Source organism: Bubalus kerabau, chromosome 8, assembly GCF_029407905.1.
Source record: "Bubalus kerabau isolate K-KA32 ecotype Philippines breed swamp buffalo chromosome 8, PCC_UOA_SB_1v2, whole genome shotgun sequence".
NCBI lineage: Eukaryota > Metazoa > Chordata > Mammalia > Artiodactyla > Bovidae > Bubalus > Bubalus kerabau.
The window spans coordinates 106,725,329-106,749,840 of NC_073631.1; the positions used below are offsets into that span (position 1 = coordinate 106,725,329).

At 45.0% G+C, this 24,512-nt stretch overlaps 1 protein-coding gene and 1 long non-coding RNA gene across 13 annotated transcripts in view; one reads left to right on the top strand and one right to left on the bottom strand.

Annotated features, from left to right (window-relative positions):
* The window catches only part of TBXAS1 (thromboxane A synthase 1), a 173,959-nt gene that overhangs the window by 88,885 nt on the left and 60,562 nt on the right, over positions 1 to 24,512 (top strand). The window contains exons 5-8 of the mRNA XM_055591076.1: positions 2,790 to 2,906; positions 19,546 to 19,634; positions 21,637 to 21,785; positions 23,394 to 23,524. Of these exons, the coding sequence (XP_055447051.1) occupies positions 2,790 to 2,906; positions 19,546 to 19,634; positions 21,637 to 21,785; positions 23,394 to 23,524 (486 nt within the window). The remainder of the gene's footprint in view (positions 1 to 2,789; positions 2,907 to 19,545; positions 19,635 to 21,636; positions 21,786 to 23,393; positions 23,525 to 24,512) is intronic.
* LOC129659572 (uncharacterized) overlaps positions 1 to 24,512 on the bottom strand; it is a 143,555-nt gene that overhangs the window by 66,282 nt on the left and 52,761 nt on the right. For 2 of the 12 annotated variants that reach the window (XR_008718130.1, XR_008718133.1), the window contains exons 3-4: positions 10,065 to 10,127; positions 3,416 to 3,557 (exon numbers count right to left, since the gene is read on the bottom strand). The exons of 9 other annotated variants lie outside the window; for them this stretch is intronic. This is a non-coding gene — a long non-coding RNA (uncharacterized LOC129659572). The remainder of the gene's footprint in view (positions 1 to 3,415; positions 3,558 to 10,064; positions 10,128 to 24,512) is intronic. One more of the 12 variants, XR_008718136.1, reaches the window with a different exon arrangement.

The window sequence follows — 24,512 nt, forward strand, 5'->3', positions numbered from 1 at the left end:
GAGAGTTTGGGGGAGAATGGATACATGTATACCTTTAAACTATATATATATCTGGTGTGGTCATCTGGAGGTTAAGTCCTCAGGGCTCAGAGAGTTCTTAAAAGTCATTTATACTCCCCACTCCATCCAGGCCACTCAAACCTCCCGTGCAGAATTTCCAAGAAGTAGGATACAGTCTCCAGTGACAGGGCTCACCACTCAAGGCAGGTTATTTTTATCTTGCAACCTTCTGACTTTATTGGGAAGTTCTTTAGATGAGCTGGAATTTTCCCCACAGCTCCCACTATTGACCCCAATTCTACCACCCAGGGTCAAAAAACAAGCCAAGTTTCCTCTTCCATGTAATATACATTCAAGAAATAGCTTTTGAGCACAGATTAAGGGCCATGATCCGATCTCCCAAGCTTTCCAGCTATTCATTCCTAGATCTGTCAGCTTGTCCCCTCACCATCCGACCACTCTTCTGGAATGACCAATTGGCCGTTTCCCTCTTCCAGTATCATATCTAGAAATGAAACCATTACTCTAACCAATGCCCCTGAAATCCTCCATCAATGAAGGAAGAATTCTAATAGAAACTGTAGGCCCAGGGGACAGTATTGTCGTGGCAGGCCGATAAGGGAGACCAATGCTGACATATTGCATGGGGACTGGATTTCTCCTCTAAGCGCAAGATAAAAATTTTCATGGAGACAATCCTTAGGTCTGAAGGACAGACACGAAATCCAATCAACCTTGGCTCATCTCCAATTTATTCTGTTTCATCAGAACCCCATAAACCACCACCCAACTTTCCTTGAAGTGAAATGCTTTATTACATGTAGCTTAGCACAGAATTTGCATTTGCCAACATATAAATAAACATAATGTACAATTTTCTCCTTTGACTCTGGAACCTAAACAAATGGGTTATGTTCTAAAAATTCCATAAAACCACAATTCTGTATAGTGACCACGGTACTCCTAAAGAATTTTATTCTAAATATAGAGAGGTATTCCTCTGCAGAAAAATATCCCAGCAACTTGGTTCTATTTAATAACGTATAATTAAGTCCCTCCAGATACTTTGCAATTATGTTTTATAGCTTATTTTGAGTGTTCATATTTTATCAGAAAATTATAATTTTCTTCTAAACAGGAGTTCTTACAAGGCTTTTGAGTTATGGTGGCTGGCTTCATGTCTCAACTATAATTAAAATAGTGAAAAGAAATAGCAAAACCGTACATTACGTGTGTGGTTCTGAAGAAAGCTTGGTCCTCCGGTCCCCCTACTTCCCCTCACCCTGCAGCCCTAGGGCTAGGGGTGCTCTGAACAGCTGTGGAGGCCCCCCAGTTTTGACCACTTGGTCAGAGTGGCTGGTTTTAGGAAGGAAGAAAATGGCTTGGGAAGAAGTGATGACAAGAAGGGATTTCCCTGGTGGTCCAGTGGTTAAGAATCCACTGTGTAATGCAAGGGATGTGGGCTCGATCCCTGATGGGGGAACTAGGATCCCACATGCTATGGAGCAACTAAGCCAGCACACCACAACTAGAGAATTCGTGCACTGCAACTAAGACTGGACACAGCCAAATAAATTAAATATTTTTGTTTTTTTAAAAGGGATGAGAAGACCTCATTCTTTGCATGCTTCCAGATTCAGCAGGACTATCTCCTCCTCAGAGAAGCCTTCCTGGCCATTTAATCCCCTATCATTTTCTCACCTTGCTGCCCCCACTCCACTCCCTTCATAAGGGGCTTGCTTCCCTTGTAGCTCAGTTGGTAAAGAATCCGCCTGCAATGCAGGACACCCCAGTTCAATTCCTGGGTCAGGAAGATCCCTGGAGAAGGGATAGGTTACCCACTCCAGTATTCTTGGGATTCCCTGGTGAACAGATGGTAAAGAATCCACTGGCAATATGGGAGACCTAGGTTGGGAAGATCCCCTGGAGGAGGGCAAGGCAACCCACTCCAGTATTCTTGCCTGGAGAAACCCCATGGACAGAGAAGCCTCGCGGGCTATGGTCCATAGGGTCACAAAGAGTTGGACACGACTGAGCAACTAAGCACATCACTCCCTTCATAACACATGCTTTCCCTTGAACTAAAACGATAGCTATTTGTCGGTTTAGGAGCCGTCTGCTTCCCCACTAGACTACCAACTCGGTGAGAATCAGTGCAATGTCTTCCTTATTTAGCACTGTAGAGGCAACTTCTCACATAGACATTCAACAAACATTTGCTGAATGAGAACAATGAATGAAGACTGAGGGAACGCACACACAAGCATGGTGACAGGCCCTCTCGTGGAAGCAGCTCCGTTGACACATGCTTCTTAAGGACTCTCTTTCTTCCCTTCCCCTCTCCCAACCACATTCCAAGGACCCAGACATCTGGCCCAACCTAACCAATCTAGCCACACAAAACCCCTTGCCACATAGTTCAGACATGACACTCAATCCCAGGAAAGACCAGCCCACCTCCAAGAAGCCTGATGCTGGGTCTTCAGGGAGTGTTCACTCAGCAAGGGGCTACGGAACACACAGAAGCCACTGAGTTGTCTATGGTGATGACCACAGACTAACGAGGTAGAACGGGGCCAGAGGAGCCTCCCCGTCTGCTCCTAGGGGGCCTCAGCCATGGATCTTGAGATCACTGTCCATGAGACTTTATATTCCTCATACCCTTGCAAGAGAAATCTAAATGTTGGTCATGGGTGACTTTAACCAGAGTGTTTATTGTGGACTCTGTGACCACTGAGCTGGCTTGGGCATCCTGGAGTCCTAACTCTCTGCTTGTCTCTTTCCAAAAGGCAACGGGTTTGGAGCCCAAACCAGTGGCCGACAGTGTCCTGTTCTTACGTGACAAAAGATGGGAAGAGGTCAGAAGTGTCCTGACTACGGCTTTCAGTCCTGAAAAACTGAGTGAGGTAAGACACAAGAAATGCAGAGTATCTTCTGTAAGGAGCAGGTTTCCTCTCTACAGATTGTGAGGGGAGGGGGTTCGCTTTGTGTCACTTGTCCAATGTCCTGCCTGCTGTGCCCTTCAATCCTGTTATCCAGAAAGCTCATGAAACTGTCCTGGAGAGTCCTCCCTTTCTCCAACCTATCACAGCCCCAGTTGCCATGAATCTGTAGTGAGTAGCACGCACACAGGGCTCTCCTGCTGAGTCCCAAGCTCTGGCCAGGGCACTTTGAGGGCACCCAGGAGAAAACTGGAGGGGCTCTCCCCAGACTTTCCTGTATAACAGATCACCTGGAGATCTTGTTAAAATGCAGATTCTGATTCAGTAGGTCTGGGGTGGGCCCTGAGATTCTGCATCTCTAACAAGCTCCCCGGTGATGCGGATACTTCTGAACAGTGAACCACACTTTACATGTTGTTGTTCAGTCTCTCAGTCATGTCCAACTCTTTGAGACCCCACAGACTGCAGCTCACCAGGCTTCCTTGTCTTTCACCATCTCCCAGAGTTAGCTCAAACTCATGTCCTTTGAGTCGATGATGTCATCCAACCATCTCATCCTCTGTTGTCCCCTTCTCCTGTCTTCAGTCTTTACATAGTAAGGAACTAGAGAACATCCTGAAACAAAGGAGAGCTTTGAGTCAAGTCTGAAATAGGGAAGAAATGGCCAGGGATTATTAGGGAGGGGTATGAGAATGGCCTTGGCAGACCTCCAGGCAGCCAGGCACACCCAGGCTAATCTTCATGGCCAAGTCAGAGGCAAGAGTCTCATTTACAAGATGCCATTAAACCTGGGGCTCCCTCCTTCCCCCAACTAGGGATCCACCCTTCCCTACCAGTTGTACAAATAAAACCTACTGTTTGTCCTGCTTCCTGGCCAAGTTCTCTCACTTGATCCTCACTGAAGGCACCTCAACTGCTAGTTTGACTTTGATGTCTGTTCTGAATTCTGCAACAGCTCAGGACTGAGTCCTTGAGCCCTTCTGAAGAGAAATGGCTAAGGGGTTGCTATGGTTTTTCCAGTAGTCTTGTATGGATGTGAGAGTTGGACCATAAAAAAGGCTGATCAGTGAAGAATTGATGCTTTCAAACTGTGGTGTTGGAGAAGACTCTTGAGTATCCCTTGGACTGCAAGGAGATCAAATCAGTCAATCCTAAAGGAATCAACTCTGAATATTCATTGGAAGGACTGAAGCTGAAGCTCCAATACTTTGGCCACCTGACATGAAGAGCTGATTTATTGGAAAAGACCCTGATGCTGGGAAAGACTGAAGGCAGGAAGAGAAGGGGATGACAGAGGATGAGATGATTGGACGGCATCACTGACTCTATGGACATGCATTTGAGCAAGCTCCAGGAGATGGTGAAGGACAGGGAAGCCTGGCATGCTGCAGGCCACGGGGTCACAAATAGTCGGACACAACTGAGCAACTGAACACCAATGGAAGCTCACATCCCCTGGAGAAAGCCATGGCAACCCACTCCAGTATCTTGCCTGGAGAAGTCCATGGGCAGAGGAGACTGGCAGGCTATAGTCCATAGGGTCGCAAAGAGTTGGACACTGGCAGAGCAACTAACACTTTCTCTTTCGCTTCAAAGCTTACACGTACCAGACAACACTAAGGGTTCCCGCTTGTTTCAGAGAGAAACCTCCTTCCTGTTTGAGAAAAGAACTCTGCCTTCAGGGAGTGCGGGCTTGCTAATGCTTCACTGTGAGTGGGTAACAACAGCCTAGCCCGGCAGAAGGGCGTGGACCCCATCCCGCAAGCGCAGGCCTGCGCATGCTCAGTGCCTCTTTTCCGCTCCAGGGCCTGATATGGGAGGGCGTGAAGAGCCGGAGTGGGTATGCAGTCATGTCACCTGGGGAGCTCTGCAAGCTATTGCTGTCTGGGCCCCACATGGAGACGAAATTGGTTTGGTTTGGAACGCAGCCTGGTTTTGAGGGGACTTTACAGCTCCCCAGGCAATTCTGATGTAAAGCTGGAATTGGGAACCACCACTGGTAGAGAAATTCCCCACAAGGAAATATGAGAAGGGGATTGTCCTTCTGCAGGTGGAGCCCAGGGCCCTGCTCCACAGTCAGCTGTGTTATATAGACTGAGGATTCAGTGAGAATTAGTTTGAAAGAAGGGCCTGCTTCTTTAAAAAGCTGTAAAGCATTATCTGGATCACCTTTCTTATACCCGGTCACTAAATGTTGAGTTAACCAAAAGGAGGGGAGGGAGGAGCAGAGATAGGTAAACCATGGGCTCACATCAGGAGCTCAGACAGGTTGCGACGTCACACTTCCTTATTCGTAGATGCAGAAAGAATCTCATCATTCCTTAAAAAAAAGAAATTGATGAAGGGCATCTGATTTTTTTTTTAAGTAAGAAAGAAAGATTTTGTTCATTTTTGACAGTTTTGTGCCCTGTTTCTTTGAAGGAACAAAAGAAAAAAGATGGGCTTTTTTGGTGGTCCAGCGGCTAAGGCTTCAACTTCCAATTTGCAGGGGGTGTGGGTTCAATCCCTGGTTGGGGAGCTCAGATCTCATATGCCTTGGGGCCAAAAAAACCAAAACATAAAACAGAAGCAATATTGTAACAAATTCAATAAAGAAGTTTTAAAAATGGTCCATATAAAAGAAAAGACCCTTATCAGGGTCTCGATTTCTTTAACATTTTACAGGGTACACTCTAGAAACTGATACAGTGTCATTGCCCAAACAAATTTAGTGCTCCTGGGATCCAATGCATTTTCTCCTTTTGGTTCAGAAATCAAATTCTTAGTGCCTGAATTAGCTGCAGAAAACAGAGTTCCTCTAAGAGGTTCGTAGCACTAAGATGTCTAGGAGAAAGGGGCTGGTAAGAAATAAGAGGGAGGGTGAGGAGAGTGGAGGAAAGAGAGAGGAGAAGAAATTTCATAGATTCCCTAGGTTTTGCTTGAGATCTATCTCATTGTTTAACATAATCTACAAGTAAACTTAAAGCTCCATTGGAAATCATCTTTTCTACTCAATACAGTTCAGTTTAGGTTTCTGGGTTTCAGTCAAAAGGATGCTGTTTCCGGGCAGAGGGAGTCACCTTTGTCCTCACCTGTGGAGAGTTTAGACCTGGTGACTTTAAGGTTTCTGGGTGACATCTAAGGCAGAAGTTGGCAGCACATCTTGAGCTCAGGAGAGAAAGGTAGGAAAGATGGGCCACGGGGATGTAAATATACAGTGTAAGGAATAAGATCAATAATACTGTAATAACTTCATATGAGGACAGATGGTTACTAGACGTAGGATAGTCATCATTTCATAATGAATGCGAAAGTCACATCAGCATGTAGTACACCTGAAGCTAACATAATATTATATGTCAACTATATTTCAATTTTTAAAAAGAAAAGAAAGTTTTAAAAAAAGACAGAAAACCCAGACATGGGTGAGGTCACCCCAAGAGTGTACAGAGAATGAGAAAGAGAGTCGCAGGGAGAACCGTAAATAAGTGAGGGGCAGAGGAGAGATCTGTTAATGCAAAGATGACTTGGGAAGAACAGCTTGACATCGAAGTCTAGGAGAGTGTGGATGGGAAAATGTTTTTCGAGGAGGAAGCAGCAGCCAAAGGTGTTAAATGCTGCTTAAACAGAAAGAAACACGAGGACTAATAAGCACGTGACAAAGGTAATATTTTTCGAATGTTAAACCAATGTCTGCGTGCTTCATGCTCCATAAACTGTGTCCTGGATTTTCTCTCCCCCACTGAATCTTTGCTTCAGAAGTAGGTAGCAGGTGCCATCTTGGAGCTGGGAGCTTTGTAGGGAGTAAAGTTTTCCTAATTCCCAAAGCAGCTCTCTCTGCATATGAAGAGAAGAGTTTGGAGCTCTGAGTAAGGAGTGTTACTCTACACCAAGATGTAGACAGATGGAGGCTCTTCTATCCTATTGAAGTTAGGTGAAGGAGAGAAAAAGAGAGAGCTGGCCACCAGATATCAGTGTCTTGACTGCCTCCTTTCCCAGCTTCCGTGACCCTCAAGGTTTCTGGATGCTCCCCTGGACTTTAACCTCTCATTGGCTTTTGCTTTCCAGACACTGGTTCTCAAGCCCTGTGTGACCAGGAGCTGTATGAAAATTACCTAATATCCTTGTTTAAAACAGCTAATTCCAAGGACTTCTCTGCGGGTCCAGTGGCTAAGACTCTATGCTCCCAGGGCAGCAGGCCCAGGTTCAATCCCTAGTCAGGGAACTAGATTTTATATGCTGCAACTAAAGAGGTCCTACACTGGCAATGAAGACTCAGTGCAGTCAAATAAATAAAGAAATAAAAACTTATGGGCTTCCCAGATGGTGCTAGTTAGTAGTAAAGAACCCGCCTGCCAATGCAGGAGACGCAAGAGACTCGTGTTTGATCCCTGGATCAGGAATATCCCCTGGAGTAGGAAATGGCAACTCTCTCCAGTATTCTTGCTTGGAGAATCCCATGGACAGAGGAGCCTGGTGGGTTACAGTCCATAGGGTTGCAAAGAGTGGGACATGACTGAGCATCTTAGCACAGCACAGCACACCCCAGGACCTGCAGAATAAGGATTTCTAGGGTGACTGGGAATCTATATGCTTTACAAGTCCCCTGGCAGGATTCTGGTTAAAGCCAAAGTGGAATGCACTGGTGGTTCCAATCTTCCTCTTGGTCCCTTGTCTGACCTTCTCAACCTGCAGTCTCCCCAGGCTTGCAAGGGCTGGGCCCCAGAACCCCCCACTCCCTTCCCAGTTTATTTCTCTCTGTAGTACTATCACCAGCTAACATTCCATTTATTTTACTTATTTTTCTCCTTTATTGTTCATTGTATAGCATGAAGCACAAGATGGGTACACAATAATGATTTGCTGGATGGATGGATGGATGGGGAATCATAGAACCAGGAAGCTTTCTACCTAAGGATATTTTACAATTAGGATAAAAAGGAAACAAAAGAGAAAGAGTTTCATCAAAGAACAATTATGTAAGAGGATGCAGCCAATTTTTGGCTCTCTCTTTAGAGGGTCTCAGGCCTACACATGCAGAAATAGAGAAAGCAGATCACAGAGACACAGAGAGGGGAAGGAGGCTCACTGAGGGCCTGGGGTGGAGGAGATGGAAGAGAGAAGCTCGGGAACCCACAAGGAGCCATGAGTCCACTCAGACGAGGGTACCTGACTCAGTTTTCCCAGAAATAGCTTTGAAATATCAATATAATCCCTAGTCCTTTCTGAATTTGTAAGTTGCTTTTGAACTTTTATTATCAAACCTCAGAGTTTATTATTATCATTATTTTGCTGCACTGTGCAACAAACAGGGTCTTAGTTCCTTGACCAGGGGTTGAACCCACGCCCCCTGCATCGGGAGTGCGGAGTCTTAACTACTGGACTGCCTGGGAAGCCCCACTTCAGTGTTTATTCTTGAAATAGAGAGTTGTTTTCCCTTGAATTCTGAGGCTTTTCCCTTCATCCCCTGGCAGCCTAAGTCCTTCACTTCCTGGGTCTGTGTCATTAATATTCAAAAAGCTTTGGATGGCACCATCTTTATTTGTTGGATATTAGGCTGCCATGGCCAAAAAGGCTTGAAAGTTCCTTTAAAATCAGCATTCTTTCATGAATCCTTAGTTTTATTTAAAATAAAATTGGGTTTTGGTTTACGTCTTACCAGGGATAATATAGATAGAGAAGGAGTGAAAATTTGATTGATGCACCCCTGGTTTCAGAAGACACCATTGCAATCATGGTCCAGTGACAGACAAGTTATTGGGGTTTATATTAAAAAATGGCTAAGTGTTACTGGGAAAACAACTTTTTTTTTTTTTATTAGAGAAAATATTGTCTGATTAGCCTGCCAGATTTTCACCCTAAAAGATTATTTTTTTAAAGGGTGCAATGAGTAGATTTATGTGAATTTTTACAGACTCTTTGCTAGATTCTTTCCAAAGACTATTAATAAGTAACCCTGGGATTGTGTAAAAATTTATTATGGGTCAGGAAGTAAATAGATTTAATTTCAAGGAACAAAACTGGGAATAAATTAATCCTCCTCTGAGGGAAATATATAAATAATAGGATTCATTGGGGACCCAGGTTAGTGCTAATTTTATTTTCAAATTTTATAACTCATCTGAGAGAGGGAGAACACCATGAAATTTATGCATTTGTATATTTCTCCAAATTCTTCTGATGTGAAAAACATTAAATCAATTGGGATAAGTTTCTAAGACTCTTCTAAGATTGTGTAAGTCAGCATGAAAGCGACAGATAACCTTCAGTGTAAGCAAGAATAAAACAGTACATTTAGGACACAAGCATTTAAATGGTACTTATATGATGAAGAACTTCAAGCTATGAATTACTACCAAGAAGAAGGATTTGAAATCATTGAGGACTGGGAAGGCCCCATGGTCATCTAATTCAGCAAAATATTGCAAACCAGATTTCTCTATGCATAGGGATTCACTATACATATTAAAGACTTAGGGGAAAAACTGCAGCAAAGAAATATGTTTAATTTTGTTTATTCTGGGTTCAAATAAGTTTCTAATACGTGAAAACAGAAGGCGTTAACATCAGAGTTGACTATGGAAAGAAATGAGGCGTTGAGCACTGTGCCTTTGGAAGTAGATTCTACCAGGAACTCCATGACCAAGCACCTTTAGCAGAAGCCAAGCTCCAAATTAGATGGACCGTGGATCCAAGCCAGTATGGCAGCTTGAATCTCATCTGTCCTTAAAGCCTAATAGAAGACATGGGTATTTGCTCATCACCCAGATAACTAAGCCCATGGTGGCCCACAGAGCAGATAGAAAGAGACGGGGCAGCTCCATACAAGGAAGCCTGAAGCTGGGTGTGTCACTCAAGAGTAAGAGCCAATCATGTGTCTGCACATGGAGGACTCGGTTAAAGAAAAGTCAGACCTACAGGGAAGTGGCTGCGAATCTAGCTTGATGCCTAATTGTTCACTTTCATCCAGATGTTCCCTGTCAGGAAGGCACCGTCAATAATGCATGAATCTTGAAGGCGGAGACAGATGCGGTTATTATTCCCTCTAGGCCTTTCCTGCCTTGGAGAAGACATATGACTCGGGAATGACTACAATTTAAAAAAATTTAAGTTGATACCACCAGCTTATGAGTAAATGCGTACCTCCGACCATTTCAGAGCAAACGTCTTTGCAGAATTCCAGTCATCGTCGCAGTTTCGTTTGGCCTGTAAATTTACACAGTAAACGCTTCAGACAATAACACACAAGAGCTTCTCGAAGAGAACACAGCCTTCCTGTGGGGTTGGAGCAGGCAGCTTTCTCTGGGCTGCATCAGCCTCCAGAAGCCTATTTTTAATATTTGCTTTTATTTCTTAATCCTTCCAGACAATAAACATGAAAGTCATTATAACCAAGTGTGGCTGGGGTAATAAATTCTTCAGAGTCCAAAAATACATGGTCCCTGCCTGACCAATTGCCCATTTTCCAGAAGGTCTAGGTATTTATCTAGCAGCAAGAGACCATTATCTTGCCACACAGTTTATTCCGCTGACACCTAATCTCCTAATTAAAATCAGTATAATGATGGACTGTTTAAATTCTGGTTAAACATGTTCCTTTTCCATTTGCATTCAAAAGAAAACACACTCCTCATCACGGACACCCCATTCTGGGTTCTAATTTGGTTTTCCCTTGCCGGCTTCATCATGGCACTCCGACTTGCCGCTGGTTAAATCTAAAAGAGCATCTAAATATGCCTCCCAGCTTGCCTGTTGCTTGGCAACACCAGCAGCCACCTCCTCATCAGGGTGAGTCCTAATTGGTCACAACTCTTGACAGGAGCCACTGACTTGTTAGAAATGACACTTGATTATTCACCTAGATGGCTAGAGCTAATATTTATCAGCAGGAAATTTTGCATACGTAAGTCATGGATGTTTGTAATAATCTGGGTGGCAGAAGGAGGCCATAAGTTTCATTAACTGCTGTTAATTTTACATCTGTTAGTCACCAGTTTACAGTACTCTTAACATATTACTTTTTCCATTATCCAACAATATGTTTAAATACCATCTCCCTTCCCTCTTAGCTGACCCTTATTTATTCAGGAAATCCCCCTTCTGACATCTGTTCCCAAACAGCATTACAAACGGGTCTAAGAATGCCACACAGAAGGAAACACTGAATTCATACAATTCAACCAATACTTATCAGCTCCTGCCCCTAAGGGGTTTATCATATAGGAGGTGCAGAAATTCCTACATTGTTACAGATTGTGACAGAGTGCACGCCTTCTCTTGAGCACTGGAAGCCACTTTAGGAGCGCTGGGGGTGAGCAGCATTGCAGCTGAGCCTTGATGCTCTTACTGAGTTTTGACGGAAGGAGAAGGTGCGTGGCAGGCGGAATGAGAGGCAGGAACAAAGACATCTAGACAGAAAGTACAGGGTGTCTTCAGGGACTGGAGGAGTACAAATGGGCTGGAACACAAAGTACGCGTCAGGGATTAGTGAGGGGAGACTGGAAGGAGGGGTGAGGCATGACTTCGGCTGTTCTGTACCAGGGCAAGGCTTGGTGTGAACTTCATTGGAGAGTGAGGAGCTATTAAATCATCAAAAGCAGGGGAGTGAAGAAAAGGGGCTTCCTCTTCAGCTGTTTAACCTCCAAGATGCCACCCTGGACCCTGGAGTGGAGGAGGGGAACTGCAAGGCCACAGTCTATAAAGTCTCCACTCTGCTGTGGTCCCCAGGCAAGAGACTCCCGGGACTGTGTTTGATCTGAGGGGTGTCCTCTGCTCAGGCTCTTCTCTCCGTCCCTCTTCGTGGGTGGACACATGTGTCCCCTAACCTACACACCATCTATGTGGGGGACATCTCAGTTGACACAGGAGGGACCCTCTCCTTCCCTTCCCCTGCTCAGGAATTGTGTCTTCCTTAGCATTCAGACCTACTCCATTCGCCAAACTTCCAGGAGGTCCGCAGGCTTCATGGCATGTGTTTGTTTGCTTTTCAAGTTCATGGCATCAGAGCTACGCTGAGCAAAATTATAACCTAGAAGTTAATTAACAAACAGAGGAGCAAAAGGAATGTGGATGCTGACTCTGGATAAAAAGGCAACAAGCCAGGAGTCAGTGGATCTGGAATTCTCTCACTTTTATTGAATTATTGAGCATAAATATAACCAGTTTCTTCCTTTTAGATCTTTATGTAATTCTGAAGTCAATGCACCAAAGAGATATCAAAAGGCCTTCTTCAGGATGTTGTTGTTGGAGACTTTGTTGGGCCCCACTAGGAAGCTGCCTGCTCTTTCCATGGTCCCCAAGCAACTGTCTCAGCTGCTGTTCAGTGACCTTGGAATCTTAGAATGTCCATGGAAAGGGACTTTGTAGCTTATTGCAATTAGCTCCTCACTTGGGAGTGAGGACTCAACTGCAGAGAGAGTCATAGGACTTGTCCACAGTAAGAGAGAGAACCAGCATGGGTCTCAGGTCTTTCATTCAGGGCTGGCTCCCAGCAAACCGCACTACATCCTTGCTACAATAGAAAGAACACTTCAATCTATTAATGTTTCTTACATTGCTTCTATGTTAAAGCCCTTAAGGAACATTGGCATCATGTTCTAGAGAAGCCACTGAATGTGCTGCCCTGTGCTCCTTTCTAACAGAGCAAATACTAAAACCTTCGATCATACACGACAACATACACTAGTTGCCAGAAGAGGGCGACACTGAAAGTGTGTTATCTCTTGCTGTGTAACAAATTACCCCCAAACTCAGTTTAAAACAACCTTTTAGTAGTTCATTGCTTCTGTGAGTCAGGAATCTGCATGGCTTAGAGGGGCACCTCTGCATCAAGGTCTAGTAGTCAAGGTGTTGGCCTGGGCTGTGATCTCATCTGAAGTCTGGACCAGGAGGAAATCTGTTTCCAAGCTTATTCACATGGTCATTGCCTGTGTTCAGTTCTTAGCAGGCTTTGGAAAATAGGAAACTTGTTCTATGTGCTTCAATCAATGGGAATCTCCACAGAATCTTAGCAATATGTTGCTCAGATGACAAGTATTTTCAGAAGACCCAGCTGGTGACTGAATATAGAATAGATTGGAAAGTGAAAAGACACGAGGCATTTTCAAAAATTGCTTTCTTAGTATACCTATATGCCAGGCACTATACAAGGCATTGCATGCTTAGTCGCTCAGCCGTGTCCGACTCTCTGTGACCCCGTAGACTGTAGCCCGCCAGGCTCCTCTGTCCATAGGATTCTCCAGGCAAGAATATTGGAGTGGGTTGCCATGCCCTCCTCCAATACAAGGCATTAGGACTATTAATATAAAGATGCTTAAGATACAGTATTTGTTTTCAAGAAGCAGATGTCAGCTCTGTTCCAAGTGATGAGTAGCAAAGCCTGAATCAGAGTGATCACTGGGGAGATAAAAACGAAGAAACAGATGCCAGAATGGAAGTGATGTTAACATGGTGAGGAAAGAACAGGTGACTCCAAAAGGACTTTTCTGGGAGGAATAAGAGATGCCAGGCATCCAAACAGTCTGGGAGCATGGGACTGTTCCAGAGGAAGACACTCGGGGTACTCACTGCATTCTAAACCTTTTACACATTTTGTTCTTAATCTTTGATACAAGTTTTCAACAGAAATATCAGTATTCCCATTCTGCCGATGAGTAAATAGACTGACTGAGGTTAAATGATTTGCCCAAGGTCACACAATTAGAAAGGGCCAAGGAGAGGAAACCTATTCATTGGTTTTGAGTGTTTTCTCTCCCCAGGTCAAGTGTATTTAACAACTTCAGAGTCTTAGCCTCAAGAAGACCTCTCTACCTCTTGGAATTAACTCTGTTGTGCTCTGTCTACACCTTGAATCACAATTCCTCAGACTCAGTCCATAAAGATACCATTTGTTTTTAACTGGGCAATTGAATAATGCTGTAAACTCCAGATGAGCAAGGACTTCCTTCTTTGTGGAATTTCCTTCCCAGACTGACGATGGTGCTTTGCCCTTGATGACTACTAAGCTAAGCAGCCATACACTCAGCATCACCTTATAATAAAGATAGCCAATGTGAGAGGTGAGAGAAGCAGAATGGGAAATTTTTCCCCAGGCTTGGCTGCTGGACGATAACCCTTCCCCCAAATCATTCTTTTAAAAATTAATAACATTAATATTTTATCTGATTGTAAATGTAACATGTATGCTTTATGAAGAAATGTGGGATAAACAAAAATAGGAAGCATTCATTATCCTACGAAGAAGATGAAACAGAACAACCAAATGAGAGTCTTTTGTTCAGCTCTGTGAGATGATAGCATTGTATGTTCATCTGTGCCTGTGTGTTTGCACAAGCCACCTAGGCCTGCTTGTCTGCAAATCTAGGGAAAGAACTGTGGGGTTTGTGGATTGTATAAAGATGATTGCAAGCCCAGCAAAGAGAGCTTTTGTTTGTATGCAACTCGTGTAAGAGTAAATATTCCGTAACTGCTTGGGTACAAGGAAGAATACCTGAAATGGTGGCTATTGGCGAACAAACAGATTATGCTCCACTGTCTTATAATATTTTCTCCGCACTGTTTTTTAAAACATTTTTCGTATTACATGCCCCATCTCATACCACATTAACCTAAATAAAAATGTCATTATCCATTCAGTTCGACAGACAGCAGGCAGAGTATGGTAGAAATTACAATCACACCAGCTGACAACAAAGCATTCTAATCATGAGCACACAGAAGAACCGAGGGTGGGCAGCCAGTCCAGCCCCCATTTTGCACTGTCCAGGCATATGATTGGGGTCAATAAGGGGAGACGCTTCTTTATACACAGGACATGCTTCTGAAGAGTTGCGTGTAAATCAAATTTCATGTTGCATCTCGGTTTTGTTGCATTAAGGAAGCTTCTAGCTTGATATCTAAAGAGATGTCCTTTCAAATGGCATTTTTCTTTTTACCATGTTATTATTCCTCTGAAATAAATTGAAGAGATATTTTGGCATATGAAATTATATTAAAGCACAGTTCACTTGAACTTCTAATTTTATTAAAAATAATGGAAGGAAAGGTGGTCAGTGAGCCAGTCATAGGAACGTGGCTTAGACAGTATTGAGTTCTCCAACTTTAAGTGAGTCTGAGATTTACTGAGAGTTACAGCCTAGAGGCTATTAGAAGTGACCCCTTGGCCCATACTTTTGTACTAATGGATTATTAAATTGGTGGTTTGTAAAAATTTAGAAAAGAATGCAGTAGTCATAAGAGTCCACTCATAATAACCAAGATAGCAATTCAGGATAGTCACCCTCATTTCTTTTCTCCCTTTCTTTCTTTCTCACTTTTTTTTTTTTTTTGTTTAGTGGACTTCAGGATAGATAGTTGGGATAAATTACATTTCTGTTTTGGCAAATCACTTGACAAAGTCTTCCTATGCTAACAATGATAAGATGGTGCCTGATAGAACCTTTATTTAGGTTCATGCACAGCTGGCCAAAGAGCTGGAAACAGTGACACGGACCAATTCCATGGCTGCTGAAAGTAGAGGGCCATAGCTCTGTGTCTGATCCTGTGTATACAGTGACAAACCAAAGGCTTACAAGGCACACTGCTGCTACTGCTGCTAAGTCGCTTCAGTCGTGTCCGACTCTGTGCGACCCCATAGACGGCAGCCACCAGGCTCCCCCGTCCCTGGGATTCTCCAGGCAAGAACACTGGAGTGGATTGCCATTTCCTTCTCCAATGCATGAAAGTGAAAAGTGAAAGTGAAGTCCCTCAGTCATGTCTGACTCTTAGCGACCCCATGGATTGCAGCCTACCAGGCTCCTCCGTCCATGGGATTTTCCAGGCAAGAGTACTGGAGTGGGGTGCCATTGCCTTCTCCACAAGGCACAATGACCAGCCTTCAAATGGAACAAAGAAGGAACGGCCAAGGATACAGGAGATGAGTTTTGAATGCATGAGTACCCCCTTGGTCCACCCACGCCTAGTACAATTAACCAGCACTCTAAGCCCTTATGGCTTGATGAGCAGAAAATTCTTCCCTAGCTTCCCTCTACAAATGCTCCCTCCAAGAGTCTCTGCAGTAGGGAACATGGGAAGGGTCTCAGATACTCTGCCATCTCTCCACTGGGTGTGTAGGTGGGTTGTGCTTTAACTATCTACTCCTTGACCTGCTGCCCAGCTGCCCACAGGTTCCCGCACTGAGGAACCCATGCAATCCTGAGCTCAGACCAGCTCGCTCACTCTCACTCAACAGAGGTGCCCTTCTGTTTCTCTGACCATCCCCCACAGCCAGCAGGGGGGCCCCTGGGGACACAGCACTTTCATTACACCCCAGACCACGTAGGGCTGGCTTGGAGGGAGTTACAGGAGGGAGGGGTCCAACAAGACTGTGTGCCCCTCCAACCTTGGGCAGCAGCAGCCCAGGCTGGTCCCCCCTGCCAGGCCTCTCCAATCACCTGACTGTCTCAGGGCAGGGAAGAAATGGCTCTGCTCAGAACAGATGGTAGGACAACTTCCTACAGAGGTACACGTTAGGTAAATGTAAAGCCTTTCTAATGAATGGACACTCAAGCGTCAAAAAACCGACTGCACCTGATGATGACTCACGGAAAGAAAACTTGTGGTTTTCGTTGACCTGAACCTCAGTATTTGCCTGTGTTATGTGTCTTCTCAAAAAGTCAACACATACCTGGCTTTGCAACTGACATGCAGGGAAGTGATCTCTTTGTGACTTATAGGACTGCACCTGAGATGCTGCTCCATTTATGGGACTGCCTTTCAGGAGTGAGGCTGATTAAAAGACAGAGAGAGAGAGAAGTAAGAGTGGAGAGTGTAGGCAAACTATGTGGTGCCCAGAGTAGCTGAAGGGCTAGGGAACGATGGTCCAGCAGATGCTGAGGGGTGAGGGGCAAAACTTGCTGTCCAGGTGTCTGAAGCACCCAGGTGGCTCAGCAGTAAAGAATCCACCTGCCAATGCAGGAGACGCAGGATCAATTCCTGGGTGGGGACAATCCTCCTGAGGAGGAAATGGCAACCCACTCCAGTAATCTTGCCAGGAAAATCCCATGGACAGAGGAGCCTGATGGGCTACAGTCCAAGTTCAAGTTCAGTCGCTCAGTCATGTCCAACTCTTTGTGACCCCATGGACTGCAGCATGCCAGGCTTCCCTGTCTGTCACCAACTCCTGGAGCTTGCTCAAACTCTTGTCCATTAAGTCAGTGATGTCATCCAGCCATCTCATCCTCTGTCATCCCCTTTTCCTCCTTCCCTCAACCTTTCCCAGTGTCAGGGTCTTTTCCAATGAGTTAGTTCTTGACTCAGGTGGCCAAAGTATTGGAGTTTCAGCTTCAGCCTCAGTCCTTCCAATGAATATTCAGGACTGATCTCCTTTAGGATGGACTGGTTGGATCTCCTTGCTGTCCAAGGGACTCTCAAGAGTCTTCTCCAACACCACAGTTCAAAAGCATCAATTCTTCAGTGCGCAGCTTTTTTGTGGTCCAACTCTCACTTCCACACATGACTACTGGAAAAACCATAACTTTGACTAGATCGACCTTTGTTGGCAAAGTAATGTCTCTGGTTTGTAATATGCTGTCTAACATGGTCATAACTTTTCTTCCAAGGAACAAGCGTCTTAATTTCATGGCTGTGGTCACCATCTGCAGTGATTTTGGAGCCCAAGAAAATAAAGTCTCTCACTGTTTCCATTGTTTCCCCACCTATCTGCCATGAAGTGATGGGACTGGATGCCATGATCTTAGTTTTCTGAATGTTGAGTTTTAAGCCAACCTTTTCACTATCCTCCTTCACTTTCATCAAGAGGCTCTTTGGTTCCTCTTTGCTTTCTGCCTTAAGGGTGGTGTCATCTGCATATCTGAGGTTATTGATATTTCTCCCGGCAATCTTGATTCCAGTTTGTGCTTCATTCAGCGCAGCATTTCTCATGATGTACTCTGCATAGAAGTTAAATAAGCAGGGTGACAATATACAGCCTTGACACACTGCTTTCCTGATTTGGAACCAGTCTGTTGTTCCGTGTCCAGTTCTAACTGTTGCTTCTTGACCTGCATACAGGTTTGTCAGGAGGCAGGTCATGTGGTCTGGTATTCCCATCTCTTTAAGATGGGCTACAGTCCATGGGGTCACAAAGAGTCAGACACGACTATGCACACACGCACATGGAAGAAGAAAGAAATGAAACCAGCTAGGGGGTGTTAGAGGGAATCAGAGTCTGCCTCAATACAACAATATACCTTCTAACAAACAGATTAACATTTTATAACCTTTCCCAGCGCCTCAAGCCATAATTGAACAGTGGTCTTATGTAATCATTAAAATTCATTCATTCAATGAATTACTATGTACCAAGTGCTGTTCTAAGGGCTGAGGATACAAAAATGAACAAACAGACAAAAATCTCCCCTGATCTCAGAAACTGATATTTTAGTGTCAAAGAAGTAAAATCTAAACATAAGCAACATTTCAAAGGAAGTTTTCCATAAGAAATACTCAAAACACTAGATCACAGCATGTTGCTTTAGCTATGGTGTCAGTCCTGATTGTGACCTGGTTCAAAGGATTCCCCCTGATGTTTCCAACTTGGCTTTTCAAAAATACAGGAGAAAATAAAAGGTCATGTGAGTGCCCATTGGGTTCCACAAGGAATTCCACTCACTGCAGTCAGACTTTTAGGGTCAACGTGGTGCGCGGCCAAAATGAGAACTAAATTTGTTGAAGCCAGATCATGGTTACATGAGTGTTCATAATCCCTACCATTCTTTCTGTGTGTATGTTAGGTATTTTCCATAAGACAGATATTTTCATATTCAAAAAAGAAATTCAGGGGACTTCCCTGGCGGTCCAGCAGCTGAGAATCCACCTTCCAATGGAGGGGACGTGGGTTGGATTCCTAGTCTGGGAACCAAGACCCCACATGCTGCAAGGCAACCAAGCCCATGTGCTGCAACTAGAGAAAGCCTGTTCACCGCAACAAAGACCCAGCAGAGCCAAACAAACAAAAAACAAAAAAGAAATTCAGCAGTAGTCCTGGATATCAAAGGCCTCTTGAAATCAAGGCTTCCCTATATTCGAAGTTTTAAACAGCTTAAGCGGAAATGAATAACCATCCATCCACGTGCTCTAAAAATGATCTTTGTATTGAATAAGCAGTAGAAAGGGATGAACCTTAGGTTCCTCTCAGTACTGAGATTCTACGTTCTAGTGGAAGATCTAAAGTATAATTGGAATCAAGCAAACATGGATTTGGGCTAATTCCCGAGTTAGTACATACGGATTGTGGTCTGTTTACTCTCTAATGCTAACCAAATGTCAGAAAACTCAGTGCTGAGTCTCATTTCTAAGCATGTAATGATCATTTTTATAATTATTTCACAGTATTTACTCTAAATCCTTTCTTCTTTTTGCTTTCAAAAAAAACAAAAACCAGATTGTTTGAGCTAAAATAGGCATTTACAGCGATTGTATTTTACAATATTTGTGAATTTTAGATCTTATTCTCAGGTACACGAAAGTCACATCAAAATGATAACCATTTTCGCAGGAAGCACCATACATAACCTCTTCATCTGCTGCTAATTTAGGTGTGCTCTCTGCATGGTGTCCTAATTGCAGCTTTGTTATCTGTTCTCAGATGACTCCTTTAATCAGCCGGGCCTGCGATGTGCTTCTGGCTCACCTAGAGCATTACGCACAATCTGGGGAGGCTTTTGACATCCAGAGGTAAGGGCACTGCGTGGCTATATTATAGATGAGAAATCATATTTTAGAACTGCTGCTTCTTGTAACTGTACATAATTGCTGAACAATTATCCTGGGACCAACAAACTATGGAAATGCTTACAAGCTCCAAAACGTGTAGGTAGACTGACTAAGAAGAAGAAATGAGACCCATGGAAAATGTGAGGCAAATACAGAGTTGAAGCCCCGGGGGCTGTGACTTGTGCAGGGAACCCTGAATTGGCGTGTTTTGTGAGAGGATGTGCCCTCCGACCTCTGTAGACCCAGGAGGGGGCAAGATATGTCTGGGCAGAAAGGCCAGGGTCTGGAGGGGCACAGTCCATGCAGTTTTAATTCAAGAAAAACTGTGGGCCCCCCTGCCCCCAGCCTGGAAGCCATGACTTAGTGGTGGAGGCTCAGTTTAAACGACTGATTGTCTGGCTTTTTGCCTAATTGACCTCTGCTAAAGTATGGTTTATATCAGATTAAGAGTCAAACAGCAGATCAGCCAGAAGCCAACTTGCTCTCATTATCAATGTTAATAAAATCATAACATAATCATCACCAGCATTTACATTCTACCATATTGTTTACAAAATTCTCTCCTCCACATTCTCTCTGGTCATGACATGCATGAGCTGGGTGAGGGTATGGCTTCACCCAACTCATTGAGTTGGGTACTCAGTTGCTCGGTTGGCCCAGCAGCCATAAAAGCAAAATTAATAACTCTTAAAACCTTTACATCGTCAATGTTTAGGATCAGATGAAATCACATTCAGCAGTCACGTTGTTTTTTTGCTATCACCGGGAAATATGTAATCAATTGTAGAGATGTTCTCAGTAAAAGAGGTCAAAATAAAATACATCATCTGAAGATGTCATGTAGTCCTTAATGATAAGTGGTTATAGAATTTATGAAGAAGAGGAACTAAGTGTATACCTACGTCAAGCCACAAAAATAGACCCTTTCATTAGTAAAGGATATGAATTCCCAGCTGTTAGCCTTTTTAGAAGCAACTTAACTACCTCTACAAAGAAAACAAAAAAAGGCTATTTTCTTAGAGCTTAAAATGGCCATTTGAGGGGCAGGTTTCCTAGAGCCTAAGAGGTTAATTTTTCTGGAGCTACTGCCAGACACTTTCCCTTCTGTTTGTTTCTAAAGTGCAATGTGTGTTTCCTGTAATAATATACATATGTTCATGAAACTGCTCCCAAAGTTTGTCTTATGTTTATTTGAGTGTAAAAGGGCCCTGGTTTTTTTATTTGTTGCTCCAATGAAAACTGTAAAACCATTAGAAGGAAGAGGGAGACAGAGTTAATAAAACTAGACAATCAGCTTGCTATTAATAATTTCATCAATCGCAACTTGCTCTATCTACATCAATCAGTCATTAGACCCTGGCCTTGGAAGGGCTCCGCACAACTTTGGAGTAAAGCACATAGACTCTGGGTCAAGTGTTTTCCCTCCTCCACAGGGAGGAAAAAGTAAAGTGTATTTCTTGGTATTTGACTTTGTCAGGATGACCCCATCTTTGTCTAGATTGGCTCCCTGTTATGTATTTATGTCTCCCCTTGCATGGGCTTCCCAGGTGGCTCAGTGGATAAAGAATTTGTCTGCAGTGCAGAAACCACAGGAGACCCGGGTTTGATCCCTGGGTAGGGAAGATCCCCTGGAGAAGGGAGTGGCTACCCACTCCAGTATCCTTGCCTGGAGAGTCCCCTGGACAGAGGAGCCTGGTGGGCTACAGTCCATGGGGTTGCAGAGTTGAACAGGACTGAAGTGACTGAACTCACACACACACTCCCCTTGAATTCTGCTGTCGTCCTCCCAGGATCTCACCCCAACGTGGTAGAGGGGCGGGTTCCTCTCCTACCACCCCACTCCAGGTCTGCTGGAGCCCCGCTTTGAGCAGGTAGATGGTGGAGTCGTGTACTCCGGGAGGAGGTGGATGGGGAGGCCAGTGGCCACCTCCTTCCTGAACACAAATGGTTCCCTCCCCTGTAGGACCTACTGCTGCTACACCACAGATGTGGTGGCCAGTGTCGCCTTCGGCACCGAAGTGGACTCCCAGGAGGCTCCTGAGCACCCCTTCGTGGAGCACTGCAGGCGCTTCTTTGCATCCTCCATCCCCAAACCTCTCCTGGTTTTACTCTGTAAGTGCAGCTCCTGCCAACCGGGGTAAACTGGGCAAGTTGGGCAGACCCCGTGGTACCACAGTGGCCTCGGGTAGCTTCGGGACTCCACCCCTGCCACCAGGAAAAGGACACTCAGGGTGTCTCTGAGAGTCACCCTGTGGAGTCTGCCCTGCAGAGCCCTGGTCTCCCTGGAGATGCCCAGGCTCCTCTGCACTAACCTGGGGCCAGTTACCCACACAGGCAGGCCTGGCCCAGCTCACCGGCCCACAGTGAGCACGGCCGCGGTGCACAGGGCTGAGAGGCCTGCTGCATTGCCTTCGCTAGTGCTTGTTTCCACCGCGTGAGGAAGGTATTCTCCTTCCCACTTCACAGATGAGAAAACTGAGGCTGGAAAGGCAGAGTCAAGATGGGAACCTAAAACCTTTCATTTTCTAGGACATATTCGTCCCCTCCAGCAAAACCCTCTTTAGAACACTACTCTGCTTGAAGCCCAACACATAGTGAACTGGAAACCATGTGATGGGTGACTAGCAGATTACCCAATGGTGAGGAGACCAGTCCATTGATCTCATTTCTATTTTAGAAGTGAGTGTTTACCCTCTGGCCAATTCCGGTGTCTTCTTGCCTTTATGGAAGCACTGCAGTGTTGTTACTATGGTTATTGAGTATTGCCATAGTTCCAAACCATTCTGCTGGGCTGGTAAATTCTATTTCCTTCCTTGGTCAGTTTCATTCCCATTTCCGAGTCAATTTCTGTGGAAGCCCCTGTCACCTCCATGCTCTGCACTGACACTGTATCGCAATCGTCACTATGGCAGTCAAAGCACAGAGGGTCGCCCCTCACCCTCTACACCCCAGGGGAACTGGTTCCCCTTGCCATCAACCACAGGGCATCCTGTGCACTGCAGGGCACGTGGGTCCACTTCCCATGGTGGCTGCCACTCCAAGCTCTCCCTCCCTGCTGTGTCATTTTGGTGCAGGCCCCTGCTCTTGAAGATGGGCAGAGCCTGCCGAGACATGCATGGATCAGAAGGGTCCTCTCCCCCAGCTCCCACGTGGGCCTGTGCACGGGAGACCCCTGTGAATGCTGAGAATCTGAACTGAGCCGCACTCCCCAGGGACAGGCTTGGCCCCATGGTCCAGGCTATCATCCAGGAGGGAATAAGTGGCAGCTCTGGGGAAAATGATCCAAAGGAAAAAACAAAAAATGCAAATGACCAGAAAGTTAAAAAAGGAGATCGGTTTCCACCGCTTGCTAAGACTTGAAATATGGCCTGAAATCTCTTCTTTCCTGATGAAATACAGAAATCTTGGACGCTCCTATCTAGGACTAGGGAAATTAACTTATAAACATGAGACTGGCTGCTTGAGGGCCAGATGGAAGTGGACCCTCAGTTGAAGCCCCACTTCCATCGTATAGACGTTTATCGAGCGCTTACTTCATGCAAGGAAGGGTGAGGAGTCCAGAGGTAGAACTCCGCTCTGAGCAGCGGCGATTCAGAGGGGGAAGACAGGCCTTCAAAAGACTAATTCAAGGCCAGGGCTTGCTTCCTGGCAACAGGCATCTAATAGCCCTGGTTTATTCTCACCCTCTTTTCAATGCCACTTTTGTTTTTCTCTTTCAAGTATCATTTCCATCCATAATGGTCCCACTGGCCCGGATTTTGCCCAATAAGAACCGAGATGAACTGAATGGCTTTTTTAACAAACTCATTAGGAATGTGATTGCCTTGCGGGACCAGCAAGCAGCCGAAGAGGTAACGTATTTTAATAGGACACGGCGTCGGAATGGAACAGAAGCTAATTTGGCATCGCTGTCTGCTTTCTCTCCCTCCCCTCCCAGCCCCACACACTCATGCCATGCTGTCCTTCAGTGGCCTAGCACTTAGAGCTTGCCGGGGCAGCCAAGGGAGAGAAGGGGGGTGGTGGGGGGAGGCTGAGGAGGAACAAATAAGGAGAGAGAGGTGAAAGCAGGCAGGAAGGACGGCGGGGAGCAGCAGCCCAGAGCAATCTGTCCACCCTCTGACCCAGGGGAGTAGAATTAAAGCTGCCCTCCCCTCAAGCTCACAGGCCGCCTTATTTCAAGCATCACCCCCAGCACAAGTTATGGCCACCCCAGAGAATTTTCTAGATAAAGCACATGTGTGCTTTTCATCAGTATATTCTTTATATTGAAAAACAGCAAGATGGAGCTCTACCGCATGAACAGCATCATTTTGAGAGGGGAGATCAGGCAGCTGTCACCAATCCCACAATCCCTCTCTGCACGGAGGGATGGAGGGTGTTACGGCAAAACGCATGGTTGAGGGCCCTCATGTGCTTCACTGAGAACTAGAAATTTCTTTCCCCTTTGTGGATATGCCCTGCTCTTGGCACACAGTAGGAATCGAGTAAATATCTGTTGATTGAACCTGGCTGAGAATAGAAATAGGAATGTTCAGTGTTAAGGAAAATAGTTTCAATATTGGATATGCTTGTGCATGTATAATACTATTCTTTATGGGCCTTACTCTAGTCAAGGAAACTGCTGAAAAGGAAAAAGCAGGGCTGAAATGTCTCTTCCTGAATTGGCTTGCATAAGATGTAGCTTTAAAAGTGTTTGCTCAGGCTTCCTGAGGTGCTCAGTGGTAAAGAATCCGCCAGCCAATGCTAGGGGATGTGGGTTCGATCCCTGGTCCAGGAAGATTCCACATGCCATGGAGCAGCTCAGCCAGTGCACCACAACTATCCAGCCTGTCCTCCAGA